The 12,437-nt window shown below is 44.1% G+C and overlaps 1 protein-coding gene across 50 annotated transcripts in view; it reads left to right on the top strand.

The window, feature by feature from the left end:
• The first annotated feature begins 74 nt into the window (after positions 1-74).
• The window catches only part of tut7 (terminal uridylyl transferase 7), a 50,197-nt gene continuing 37,834 nt past the window's right edge, over positions 75-12,437 (top strand). For 28 of the 50 annotated variants that reach the window (XM_052067166.1, XM_052067170.1, XM_052067132.1 and 25 more), the window contains exons 1-7: positions 75-232; positions 1,739-2,157; positions 4,507-4,661; positions 5,130-5,246; positions 5,714-5,891; positions 6,733-6,821; positions 6,989-7,040. In XM_052067166.1, the coding sequence (XP_051923126.1) occupies positions 1,758-2,157; positions 4,507-4,661; positions 5,130-5,246; positions 5,714-5,891; positions 6,733-6,821; positions 6,989-7,040 (991 nt within the window). In that variant the 5' untranslated portion in view covers positions 75-232; positions 1,739-1,757. Of the gene's footprint in view, positions 233-1,738; positions 2,158-4,506; positions 4,662-5,129; positions 5,247-5,713; positions 5,892-6,732; positions 6,822-6,988; positions 7,041-7,145; positions 7,216-7,373; positions 7,501-7,579; positions 7,700-7,770; positions 7,906-8,082; positions 8,261-8,334; positions 8,970-9,165; positions 9,317-9,554; positions 9,642-9,751; positions 9,853-10,199; positions 10,258-10,336; positions 10,441-12,437 lie in introns of all 50 variants that reach the window. The other 22 variants (XM_052067171.1, XM_052067175.1, XM_052067144.1 and 19 more) reach the window with 12 other exon arrangements.

Raw genomic sequence — 12,437 nt, 5'->3', positions numbered from 1 at the left:
TCATTTGTTAGACATTATGTCATGTTTATTTGGAAACAAAACCGTGAGCTGTTTTTGTTTTATTTTGTTTTGTTTTGTGCCGTGGTGGGCGGAACACGAAAGCTGCTTGTCCCGCCGCTGCGAAACAGACAAGCCGGACACTTTCACAAAAGTCAATGCCGTAGCGGCGTTGAAAAACAAAGTCTGGCCCAGAACACAAGCCTCAAGTATGTCCTTTGTCCACATTTTAAAGGTACGGAAGTGACCTTTATAAGTACGAAGTGGTAGCGTATTGCATTGTGCTGTCGTAGGTACTTACGCGCTGAATAGTTGAACAGAAAAAGCGGGCAAAACATAGCTAGCATTAGTGGCTAAGTGAGTTAGCTACGTGGCTTAGCTTTGGATGCTACATGGCTAACAGCGGTGTTAACCGTGATTGGCGATATCATCGTCCGTTTAAGATGGGTTATTCGTGTGCTTTCTTACAATTGTAGCACTTTTGCGAACCTTCATCTCATGGAAGAAGATGCAAAAGTCATAAGCAGAAGGAGAAGCATTGCGCACATGCTGGCATGCTAGTCCACGCTAACGCCATGACATAATCTCTTGTAAAACCTCTGCCAGGAGATCTTGGATTCTTGGTTGGGGCTGCGTTTTTCCCCCAACCCTTAACGTCAATCTCTTATTGTCAGAGGTCAAAATGACAAAGTTACACACAAGGTTAGCTTTAGTACAACACGTTGCTTTGCTTGAATCAGGTGTCAAAACTTGTTGACATTGCAGGCGACATCCTCGTTGTTGGGGCCTTGTTAAGGTTGCAAAACCACATAATGTATTATCACTAGAGGTGTAAAACGGTACAATGGGAGGGAAAATGTGTATGTGTGAACATTTATATACATTTCTGCATTAATGTTATCAGTATGCCTAAGCACACAAACAATTCTGTTCCCGTTTTTTTTCTCGAGCATAACATGTAAACCTATACAGGATGGGCAGGAAAGGGTAAACCTGGTTGTAATAATTGGTTGACACTCCTTCGGCAGCAATAAACTCAACAAAAAAAGATTTTGTAGTTGCGGTTCAGGCATGCGCAACCATCAGGATGAATTTTGAAGCATTCCTCTTTACAAAACTGTTGCAGTTCAGCAAGATTCCTAGGATGTCTGATGTGAATAGCTCTCTAGAGGTCATGCCACAGCAGCTCAATTGGGTTGAGGTCAAAACTTAGTAAATACAGTCATGACCATAAACATTAGCATCGCTCTGGTTTTGTCGGATAAAGCTCCACATCTCCCTGAAAATTGTAGCGGTGACAAATTCTGAGTTGCAATTTCCTCCACCAGTGCAAGACAGTTAAACTTCTCTAGGGTCCGACATTAAGTCTTTTTTAGCTGGTGGCCCAGCCAGAACCCACACTGGAGCCAGTATTTCGTAGTATGGTTTCGTAGTCGCCCCGTTGTTCATGTAGAACCCTGTTTTTTCCTTTACTTGATGTTTTAGGTGTGACCCCCCACCCCGAATAATTATACAGTATTGCATAATTTATCCTGCATTCGTTATTGTCGTATCATATTATTTTGAAAGGGTCATTTGAAAAAGTGTGGCAAACATTCACAGCCCACATAAAATGGCATAGTGGTCCAGAGCTGTCCCACATGCCTTGAGTTTGACACCTGTCTTAAATGCTCATGGTAAATTTGCTGGCACCCACAGAATTATGATGTATGTGTTGATTGAACCTTTTCTTGCTTTGTAGTTTTAGCTTTTAGCACACCATGGAGAACTCGGACAGGCACAACTGGACAAGGTCAGGTAGCTGGGGAGCAGCTGCCGACGGCTGGCGGAGCCAGGACCAGAGTAGAGGACAGACCTTCAGAACGGATGGAGGACAGCAAGGCAAGAGGAACCAGGGAGCTCCATACTGGTCCAGCCCCAAGAGGGGGGGATTTGGGCCCTTGGGTTATTCCCCTGGAGCCTTCCGAGGCGGCCACAGCCCCTTGCAGAGGGATGATCTCCATCGGTTCTGGAGTCCGGAAAACAGCGGCGGGACTCGAGAAGAGAGCTGGAGGGAGCATTTGCAACAACAGTGGGGAAAGAGCTTCCGTGATGGAGGTCCGCATGAGGACAGGGATATGTGGAGGAGGGATACTACTGATGGAAATGTTCTTAATGCAGGTGGGATTTCTGAGTTTGTTCAAAATGCATGGTGGGGCATGCAGTTGGGATGGCATTTGTCTGTGGTAATTCTGGCGATTTCTTGTTGACCAGGGATCTGCAAACTTTTGTACACAAGGGCCACTTTATTATATTCAAAACTAACGGCAGGGCTAGGACATTTTTAAATGAGGTTAAAAAAAAACTTTAACATAAACTAAGGCTGGGCGATATTATGATCGAGATTAGTCTTTGGGATACATTTAGGTTTGATTATTGTCATCAGGTTCCAGCACATTTACCTGATTCGTCGCCACGGAAGTGTGTATGACAACAGACGATCAGAGTCAACCTTTTCCTGCTTTACTTTCATTTGCAAATTGAAGACATAAACAAAAAGTCACAGAAAGAAGTAAATGATGACCGAATATGCAGTTAAAGACGCAACTTATCGTTAATGTTCAAAGATGAAGTGGGTTTTACAAGAGAAATAACTTGCCGTCGGTTGTGTGGCGGCAATGTGGAACAAATGAAGGCGATGTGCAAGGTATGTCAGCGGTCGGTACCCTCCAAAAAAAATAAAAAAGGAGGGGAGAGCAACAGAACAAGCCTGCTTAATCATTTGGACTAGTACCAATACCAAAATGTTTTTGTGGGAAGCATATAAAAATGCTTCCCACAAATGCATAAAAAAATTTCAGGCATTACTATCGAGCTACTGGACCAAAAGCAGCAATTAATCTTTTCGTCTTTTTTGCCTCATCTTTTCATCATATTTGCAAGTAGAAATTATGTCAGCACTGCATGTAGCATTATTACTTGAAATTTGTATTTCTATTTTAAGGCACCTTCATGATTCCTCAGGGGGGAGATTTGTTTATTTTACGTCTTGAATACCTGCTAAAGCACTCACGATCTTTAACTAGATTACTGTAGTATTTTATATTTTCTTGCATGTATTGTACTTTTGAATACGTTTTTTTGGTGTATCTTTTTTATTTTGTTTTAAAATTAATTTGTATGTAAATAAAACATTGAACTGCTCTGTAGTTAAGTTTTCAGTGCAAATGTTATAAAACTGGCAATTTAATTACTAGATTTTAAAAAAATTGTGAGACTTTGAGATTGGACGATATAAAATAACAAATCTTGTTATATTCCCCAGCCCTAATTACATGTTTTCTTAAAATACATTCATTCATTCATTCATTTTCCGTACCGCTTGATCCTCACGAGGGTCGCGGGGGATGCTGGAGCCTATCCCAGCTGTCTCCGGGCCGTAGGCGGGGGACACCCTGAATCGGTTGCCAGCCAATCACAGGGCACACAGAGACGAACAACCATCCGCGCTCACACTCGCACCTAGGGACAATTTAGAGTGTTCAATCAGCCTGCCGCGCATGTTTTTGGAATGTGGGAGGAAACCGGAGCACCCGGAGAAAACCCACGCAGGCCCGGGGAGAACATGCAAACTCCACACAGGGAGGCCGGAGCTGGAATCGAACCCGGTACCTCTGCACTGTGAAGCCGACGTGCTAACCACTGGACTACCGGGCCGCCTCTTAAAATACAATAATGTAAAATTGTAGTGACTGATATGTTCACCTGACTTTGGTGTGGGCGGTGAGGGTTGACCAAACTTCCAACGTAGTGATGGTGTGAATATGAGAGTCAGTGGTTTTGTGTATTTCTGCTCTGTGACTTCATGAGTGCAGTGAGCCTCTTGTCCCTAGTCGCTTGGGATAGGATAAGTGGCAAACAAGATGGTTTGCAGGATGCAAATTGTTCATTTTAATATTCTTTTTTTTTTTTTTACAATAAATGAATGAACAATTTTAAATGCAAATGGAATTTAAAATATCTCATTTTAATATAAATCTAAATAGTAATGGTTTTGTGATACTGGCTTCGATTGGAGGCAGCCGCGCTGTTCAGTCCCCACTCAGTGATGGTGTCAATGTGAGTTGGAATGGTTGTCAGTCTCAATATGTGGCCCGCGAGTGACTTGGGACAAGTCCAGAGCGTAGTGAGCCTTTCGCCCGAAGTCAGATGGGATAGGCTCAAGCACCCCATAAAACTTGAGCAGTATTTGCGTACTGGGAATGGATAGAAAAGCAATAATTCAATTCACCCAGTATTTCATGAGCTAATCAAAAAACGATTAAACAATATTAGGGAAAATGGCAAAATGAGTGTAACATTACATGTTAGTGCTGTCCAGGGGCTGTACATGGCTTGTAAAACCTACAGTTTTTTGAAAGTCTTTTCTTTGACCGTTTCAATTGTTCTTACCCTGGTCTTGGAAAATGTAATGCGTCACTATATTGTTTTTTCTTTTTTATCTCATCATTTTTTCTTCTGTTCCAAAAGGCAAAAGACGTCGGCCAAGAAACAAGCGGAGAAATTTTGCTGAAGAAGACCGGGAATTGGCAAATGAAGAGTCCTCACTCTCAGCCAAAGATCTGCAAGTTCTGCGGCAGGCCGAGATGCGTTTAAGCAAAGATGACATCCACTGTCTGAAGAAGGTACACAGGGATAGCGCTCGCACAGCTGTTCACTCTCAACGTGTCTCATAATCAATGCAATTATTACTCCCAAAAGTTTTTAATACCTCCCATCACCTTGCATATTTCATATAAAAACAAATCACAATAAGCTACAAAGTCAGAAATAATTAAGTCATGCTGCCTCTGGTGTGGAATGATGAATGTAATAAACATGCTCAGGCAGGCAAAGTATAGCTCTCCAAATTTTAACTGCTCGGCGAGCACATACATTATCAAGAGTTGTGTAACTTTTGTTGTGTTAATTTAGTGGGTTTTCCCTCTGAATTTGGCAAATTAAAATGTATCCATTAGTTTATATATTGTGTGCTTTTACAAAATATGGTCAATGATATTTCTTTCCTTCCCATTCTGACAATCTTGCTTTGCAGTCACTCTTGTCGAATTGTGTCGTCAATTGTCACATCTGCGCCCTCTTTTGTTCATTAGAAATCCAACAGCAAGCCGAACGCACTTTACACCTGCGCCCTCTGCGACGTTCTCCTGGACTCGGTGTCTGATGCCAACAGGCACATCCGAGACAAGCGGCACAAGCGGAGGCTCAGGGTGAGTCGGCATCGCCAGAGTTTGCCTCCAGTACATTTTCATTCATTCATTCATTCATCTTCCGAGCCGCTTGATCCGCACTAGGGTCGCGGGGGGTGCTGGAGCCTATCCCAGCTGTCTTCGGGCAGTAGGCGGGGGACACCCTGAATCGGTTGCCAGCCAATCGCAGGGCACACAGAGACGAACAACCATTCGCACTCACACTCACACCTAGGGACAATTTAGAGTGTTAAATCAGCCTGCCGCGCATGTTTTTGGAATGTGGGAGGAAACCGGAGCACCCGGAGAAAACCCACGCAGGCCCGGGGAGAACATGCAAACTCCACACAGGGAGGCCGGAGCTGGAATCGAACCCGGCACCTCTGCACTGTGAAGCCGACGTGCTAACCACTGGGCTACCGGGCCGCCTCCAGTACATTTGTGAGTTGTAAAAACCGGATGCGGACGTGTTGTGTTTGCGTCTGCAGGAGAAGAAAGAGCATGCCATGCTGACTGAGATCCTGCCTCCCGGCCCCGAGCATGTTCACGCATTGACCGCCGCTTTAGAGGCTGTGGTCCGCGAGCATGGAATGGATGACTGTGATGTTGAGGGGAGGCGGTGTGTCGTGTCCCTCATGCAAGATCTGCTCCTGTCCGTCCTGCCTGGTGAGCCACCTCAACATTTTTGTTGATCGCGGTATTAGTCACACAGTTAACCCCTCCCTGCCCCGCTATTCCTGGGGGATAAAGAGAGGCGACCACAAATAGCACCAAAAAAAAGAGTAGTAATCGACACCCACGAAACATTTTATAATTGCTTCTATTAATCTATTAAAAAGTTTAAACAGTGAATATACCATAAACCACGAGCAGAAAACACTTTCTCGGTTCAAACTTGTTATATAAATAATGATGATTGATTTCCTGACCGAAAGTACACTGACGCTTTGCATGCTTTCAAAATAGCAATTACTGCTGTATGGCAGCACCTTAGGGTACAGGTGTCAAACTCAAGGCCCAGGGGCCAGACCTGGCCCGCCAGGTCATTTTATGTGGCCTGTGAAAGCAAATCATGTGTGTCAACTTGTTAAAATGTGTCCCGAAATGTCAAATTGTCATGTGTAATACATAACATTGAGATTTTGCAATAATTTTGTTACACCGTTTACACTCACTTGAACAATAATTGAACAAACTGTTATAATTGACTTGACTGATTTCAAAACTAGTAATCTGTGAATTTGTTGTGGACAAATAATAATTTTGTGGTTTCGCTGTCGTAACGGCCCTCCGAGGGAAGACGTAATTCCAAATTGGCCCGCGACTAAAATGAGATTGACAACCCGTCCGTGCCTTAGGGCGTTGGAGGAAGAATACAAAAATACACCGGTAGCTGTGAATGGTGAACCATGACTATGCGTACTTGAATTGTGATTTACAGTATCTAGCGCACGCTGTTGGTTGGTGCGTGGCTGGTAACGGTGTTACTTGTCTGCCAAATCTGTAGAGATCCGGCTTCGGTTATATGGATCATCTTGCACGAAGTTTGGATTCAAGGATTCTGATGTCAACATCGACATACAGTATCCACCTCACGTGAGTCGGGCAGCGCCAATACTTCTGTGCACTCGAGAATGTGGCATTTGCAGAATGCACCATATTCATGTGTTCTCCTTTTTTTTTGTTTGTTTTTTTTTTGTTTGTTTGGGGGGGGACATTATACCTATGTTGTGTAAAGGCTTTGAAATGGAATGTATTCACAGATGCATCAGCCAGATGTCTTGATGTCGGTCAAAGAGTGTCTCACCGTGAGCCGTGAGTCACCTTTTTTCTGTTTGACCCCAACAAAATGGTTTTGGGAGAACCAGAAATGTCGGAGATAGTGTCTTCTATTTAAGGGTATTGTTTGTGTCTCCTCAGCTCTTTTTGTTGATCTGGAAGCCGATTTTCATGCTTGTGTGCCCGTAGTCATCTGTAAAGAAAAGAAGAGGTGCGTGGCCCAGCCAACTCTTTAAATCACCATTTTTCCAACAATCAAAAATTCACTAATGGGCATCAACTTTACTGTGAATTTCAGCAAGAATATGAGACAGTCGTGTCAAGCGAATGACTGCACAATGTCATTCAGCCATTTTTTTTTCCTCACAGTGGTCTCCTCTGCAAAGTAAGTGCAGGAAATGAAAATGCGTTCCAAACCACCTCTTATCTAGCCACCCTAGCCAACCAGGAGCATCTCCTCCCCCCACTGGTTCTTGGACTTCGGCGTTGGGCTAAGGTAAAGCTCGCTACCGTTGAACTCTTTCCAAAATCAAAGAGCTAAATGATCCCACGTCTTACTTTTGTATTTGTTGTAGATCTGTCAAATCGACCGTGCGGACGAGGGTGGGCTCCCTCCATATGTCTTTGCGCTCATGGTCATCTACTTTTTACAACAGCGCAAAGAGCCTCTCTTGCCATCATATCTGAATCAAGCGGTTTGTAGTTCATTTGGGGCTAGGTTAGCTTTTCAAACCTGATTTTTAACGGTGGTCTGTTATGTTTTTAGATCAAGACTTTTTCACTGAGCAAGCTTTCAGACTTCAACTTCACATGTGTGGAGGATGGACACTTGCACTGGACTTGCACCTCTTCCGCCAAAGATGCACCGCAGCCGCCAGAGGGCTCATCCATGAAGGGAAAGGTAAACATTCACAGTAGAACTACGTCAAGCGAGTCTGCCTTTTTGCGCACATGAGTTCGCAGCCTTTGGTCACTGCCCAAAGTGCTTCATTGTGCTCAGTTCGTAACTTACAAGCATCATATTTCGGTAACTTGTCAACCGTGGACCCCCTTGAATGAAGTTTCCTTTACCTTTTAGGTTCCACTGGTTTTCCAGAACCCTCACCCCCCCGTGGAGATCGGCTTTCTCTGGGTCGAAATGCTCCGCTTCTATTCCCTGGAGTTCAACATGGCCGACAACGTTGTCAGCGTACGGACCGGCGCCGTCCTCTCCCGAGAGTTAAAAGACTGGCCCAAGAAACGCATCGCCGTGGAGGGTAATAAGCAGAATGTCGGATTTTGAGTGTGAGCACGTGAGCACCAAACTCATGCATATTTCTGTTGCTTGTAGACCCTTTTGCTGTCAAGAGAAATGTGGCCCGCTCTGTTAACAGCCAGCAAATGTATGACTACATCCTGCATTGCCTCAAAACAACATACAGGTACTTTGCACTGCCCCTCAACACGCCGGCAGCCAATCACAAGATGGCAGCACGAAGTGCAAAGGACTCGTGTGAGGGGAAAGAGTTGAGTCAGCTGAGCATTGGGTCCCAAAGTCAACGTGAAGAAAACGGCCCCGAAGACTCTGATTGCATCATTGAGGAAGAGGATGAAATTGAGGAAGGCAGCGACTCTGAAGGGGAGAAGGAAAAGGCGGACTTGGGGAAGAGCAGCTTCTCTGAGGAAGAGGAGGACGAAGATGCCGAGGCGCGAGGCAGACGTCACTTGGACAGCTTCACCACGGAGGACGAGGAGATTTTCCCCGTGGACGAGATCTCGGGGGAGGAGCTTTTGTCTGATGAGGAACCTCCAGATTTGGACACCCCGGGGTCGAATGATGATGAAGAGGAGGAAGAACTGGCACCCGCTGTCGCCTCACATCCGCGCTTACCCGACACCGTCGAAAATGAGCTCCCGGAAAATAAACACCACATGCCGACTGCAAAGTCGTATCAGTTCAGCAAGCATGCGTTCACGAGAGGAAAGGTGAGTTTTTTATTCCCATCAATCATCATTATAGTGGATGTAAAGACTACACGCCCTTTTTCAAATATCAGGTTTTTGTGATATAAAATTTCATTCATTCCTTTAAAAAAGAGCGACCGAGACGTTATTTCAAAGCAACTCAATTAGGGGGGGAAAAAAACAACTCCAATATTTCCCTCTCATCCGTCCGTCCCAGTCGCACACGGTTGTGTGCAGCTTGTGCAAGCGCGATGGCCATTTGAAGAAAGATTGTCCAGAGGATTTCAAGAAGGTGGAGTTGCGGCCTTTGCCCCCAATGACACCGGACTTTCTCAACGTGCTTGACCAAGTCTGCGAGCAGTGTTTTGGTGAGTTACCCGTGACATACTGTATCATTGATATTGTTTGAGGCACAAGTGTGGAAACATAAGCGGTTGCTTCCGCGAGCGTCGTCATTCCGATCGTTGCATTTGACATGACAGTCACAGACGTATTGACTGGACCGAACTGTTATCTACTTTGTACTACTTTTTTATCAGCTGCCAGTCCAAAATAATGAAACGGATTAAAAATCAAAGCACATCGAATGTTGGTTGTTGTTTCCAGTGGACTTTGCGCCCGATGACTTGGAAATGGCCGTCAGAGAACGCATCCTGCAAGATCTCGAGACCTTTGTCAGGCGTCAGTTCCCTGGTGAAGTAAAACCTCAATCACTCTTTTGAATTTCTGTGATGTACTACGAACCTGTCCTTGAAGTCACGGTGGGATGACTTGAATTATTTCTGCCTTTATTGTGTGGCCAGGTGCACGGCTGCAGCTCTTTGGATCTTCCAAAAATGGTTTTGGCTTCAGGCAGAGTGACCTTGACATCTGCATGGTGCGAGAGGGCCAGGACAACATCGACGTATGTCATCTTATTGTCATATTTCAAAGGCGTGCTTGTAAAACCGTTTTATTGGCTGAAACTGTATGAAAATTTCACATCATGATTGTAATGACCTTAATTGTCACTGAAAATATAAACGAAAAAAGAATATATATATTTAATATGTAGATATATTAACCCTTTGAGAGACAGTGGTTACTACAGTGGACATCTTATCATGTTATCAGGTTGCAGGGTGCATGAAAGGGTTAAAAACATGGGGGGGGGTGCGATGTTTTGATGCTACTGTGTTTATGGGTTCATCACTCGTTTTAGTATCTCAGGCTGCAAAAATATGACTTTGCTTCCAATTTTTTTCTCCCCAGGATGTTGACTGCATCAATATAATTGAGCGCCTTGCAAAGCTTCTGAGGAAACACCCTGGTAAAAAGCATTTGATTCCTCATTCAAGTTGTACATGCTAATGTATTGCGGATTTTTTTTTCCTTCTCTCTCCTCAAAGATTTGAGGAACATCCTGCCAATTACTACAGCCAAAGTCCCCATTGTGAAGTTCTACCATGTCCGCACTGGTCTGGAGGGGGACATAAGCCTTTACAATCGACTGGTAGGAAGTTCACGGCAATTTGTTTCCGATTCAAGTGTCTATAACACACAATTAAAGGTTTGCTTTCCAACCGCAGGCTTTGCACAACACGCGGCTGCTGGCGTTATACGCCGCCATTGACAGGAGGGTGAAGATCCTCTGTTATGTCATGAAGGTGTTTGCCAAGGTCTGTATGTCACACACCACGAGCTGTCTTTGAAATGTTGCTCCTTTTGCGTAATCCAGTCGCTGTTCCAATTGCAGATTTGTGACATTGGCGATGCCTCGCGCGGCAGTCTCTCGTCTTACGCCTACACCCTGATGGTTCTCTTTTTCCTCCAGCAGAGGGATCCACCTCTTATACCCGTGTTACAGGAGGTACATTTGAACAAAATTCTGAATGTTGTATTTTGTGTTCCCGCCAAAATGACGCTCCTCCTATCCGAAGTGCATATCTGGCCAGACAGAAGATCGAATAGTCTTTTGGGAATTGTAATTTACTTTAGTATGGTGACATTTTTTTTCTCTTTTGCGCTCAACAAATTATCCAGACAAAAATAATAAATACACCAACTAAACTAAAAACAAATTGTTTTTGAAATGATAAAACAATTGTTACCCCACTGGTTAAAACTAACTGAAAAAAAAGAGTTAAAGCAAAATAAAAGCTAATCGTAGTGAAAAATCCAGAACTATAACCTTGGTCTGCGCTTCGACCTTGGAAACAAACTCGAATGAAGCTGGCACACTTTTAGAATATTAATAATTTGATTATGTTTGTTAAATTTAGAGTTAACAGTTAGAAGCCAGTCTTTTTTTCAAGTAATTGATCACGATCTACCACCATAGCTAGCAATTAGAGCCCAAATTTTTGAGTGAAAAAAAAAATCACATCTATGCGCTGACTCATATGTTGTAAAACCTGTTGTGTGTTTTGCAGCTTTACGATGGTGACAACAAGCCCGAGGTCATCGCAGATGGCTGGAATGTGTATTTCTTTGATGATTTAAAAACACTGGTCGGTACCTTGCGTACACTTTGATTGTGTCCCCGTCGTATCGCGCCAACGTACTCAATCTTTGCTTGACTCGCAGCCCAGTCGGTGGCCGCAGTACGGAACGAACACTGAGACGGTGGGGGAACTGTGGCTCGGCCTCCTTCGCTTCTACACGGAGGACTTTGACTTTAAAGAGCATGTGGTGTGCACCCGTCAGAAAGCCCGTCTCACCACCTTCAACAAGCAGTGGACGTCCAAATACATCGTCATTGAAGGTCAGTCGGTGCCGCGGACGTTCGCGGCAGCGGATACGGGTTTGACTTCAACGGCACCGTTTTGAGTTCATTCAATGAGATGAACAGCCTTTTAATGTTGAAGTTTCAGCCAACTTGATATTTCACCTCGAAGGCACGGGACAAACTCGCAAGGCTTTGAAAACTCTTTTTCCATTGTCTTCCTCTGCAATTGCAAAATGTTTTTGTTCAAAATTATTTATTTGCAATTGCACTGTATTTTGATTGTGTGCTCAAAATGCCGTTTCTCCTTTCGCACTGCAGATCCGTTTGACCTCAGTCACAATCTTGGTGCTGGTCTGTCCAGGAAAAGTAAGGTCATTTTAACTGATTATCATGTTTTGTTGATGTGATCTCTCAGATATGTCTCCGCTGCCACATTTGTTCTTTATTTTAATTGTTACAGTGACCAATTTCATCATGAAGGCTTTCATCAACGGCAGAACTGTGTTTGGCACCCCCGTGACGGCGTTCCCTCCCGAGTACCCCCGTCAGATGGTTGGTATTTGCCATTTCAACCTCCTGGTGTTCATGTGCCGTTATTGTCAAAATATGAACGTGATCTGACCGCGCATGAGTAGTACAGCCTGATACGAGGCCGTTTTGTCACCAGTTGGATTCCTTAGTCCCAGACAAGCTTTTTAGTTACATTAATAGTCTTTGTTAAAGGCTTCAAAGAAAGTCATTCATGTTTCATTATTGTTCAGGGTAACGAAACCACATTTATT

Source organism: Hippocampus zosterae, chromosome 6 (genome assembly GCF_025434085.1).
Source record: "Hippocampus zosterae strain Florida chromosome 6, ASM2543408v3, whole genome shotgun sequence".
In the NCBI taxonomy this organism is placed as follows: Eukaryota; Metazoa; Chordata; class Actinopteri; order Syngnathiformes; family Syngnathidae; genus Hippocampus; species Hippocampus zosterae.
The sequence above is the reverse complement of the archived record's forward strand: the minus strand, read 5'-3'. Positions and strand labels throughout refer to the sequence as shown.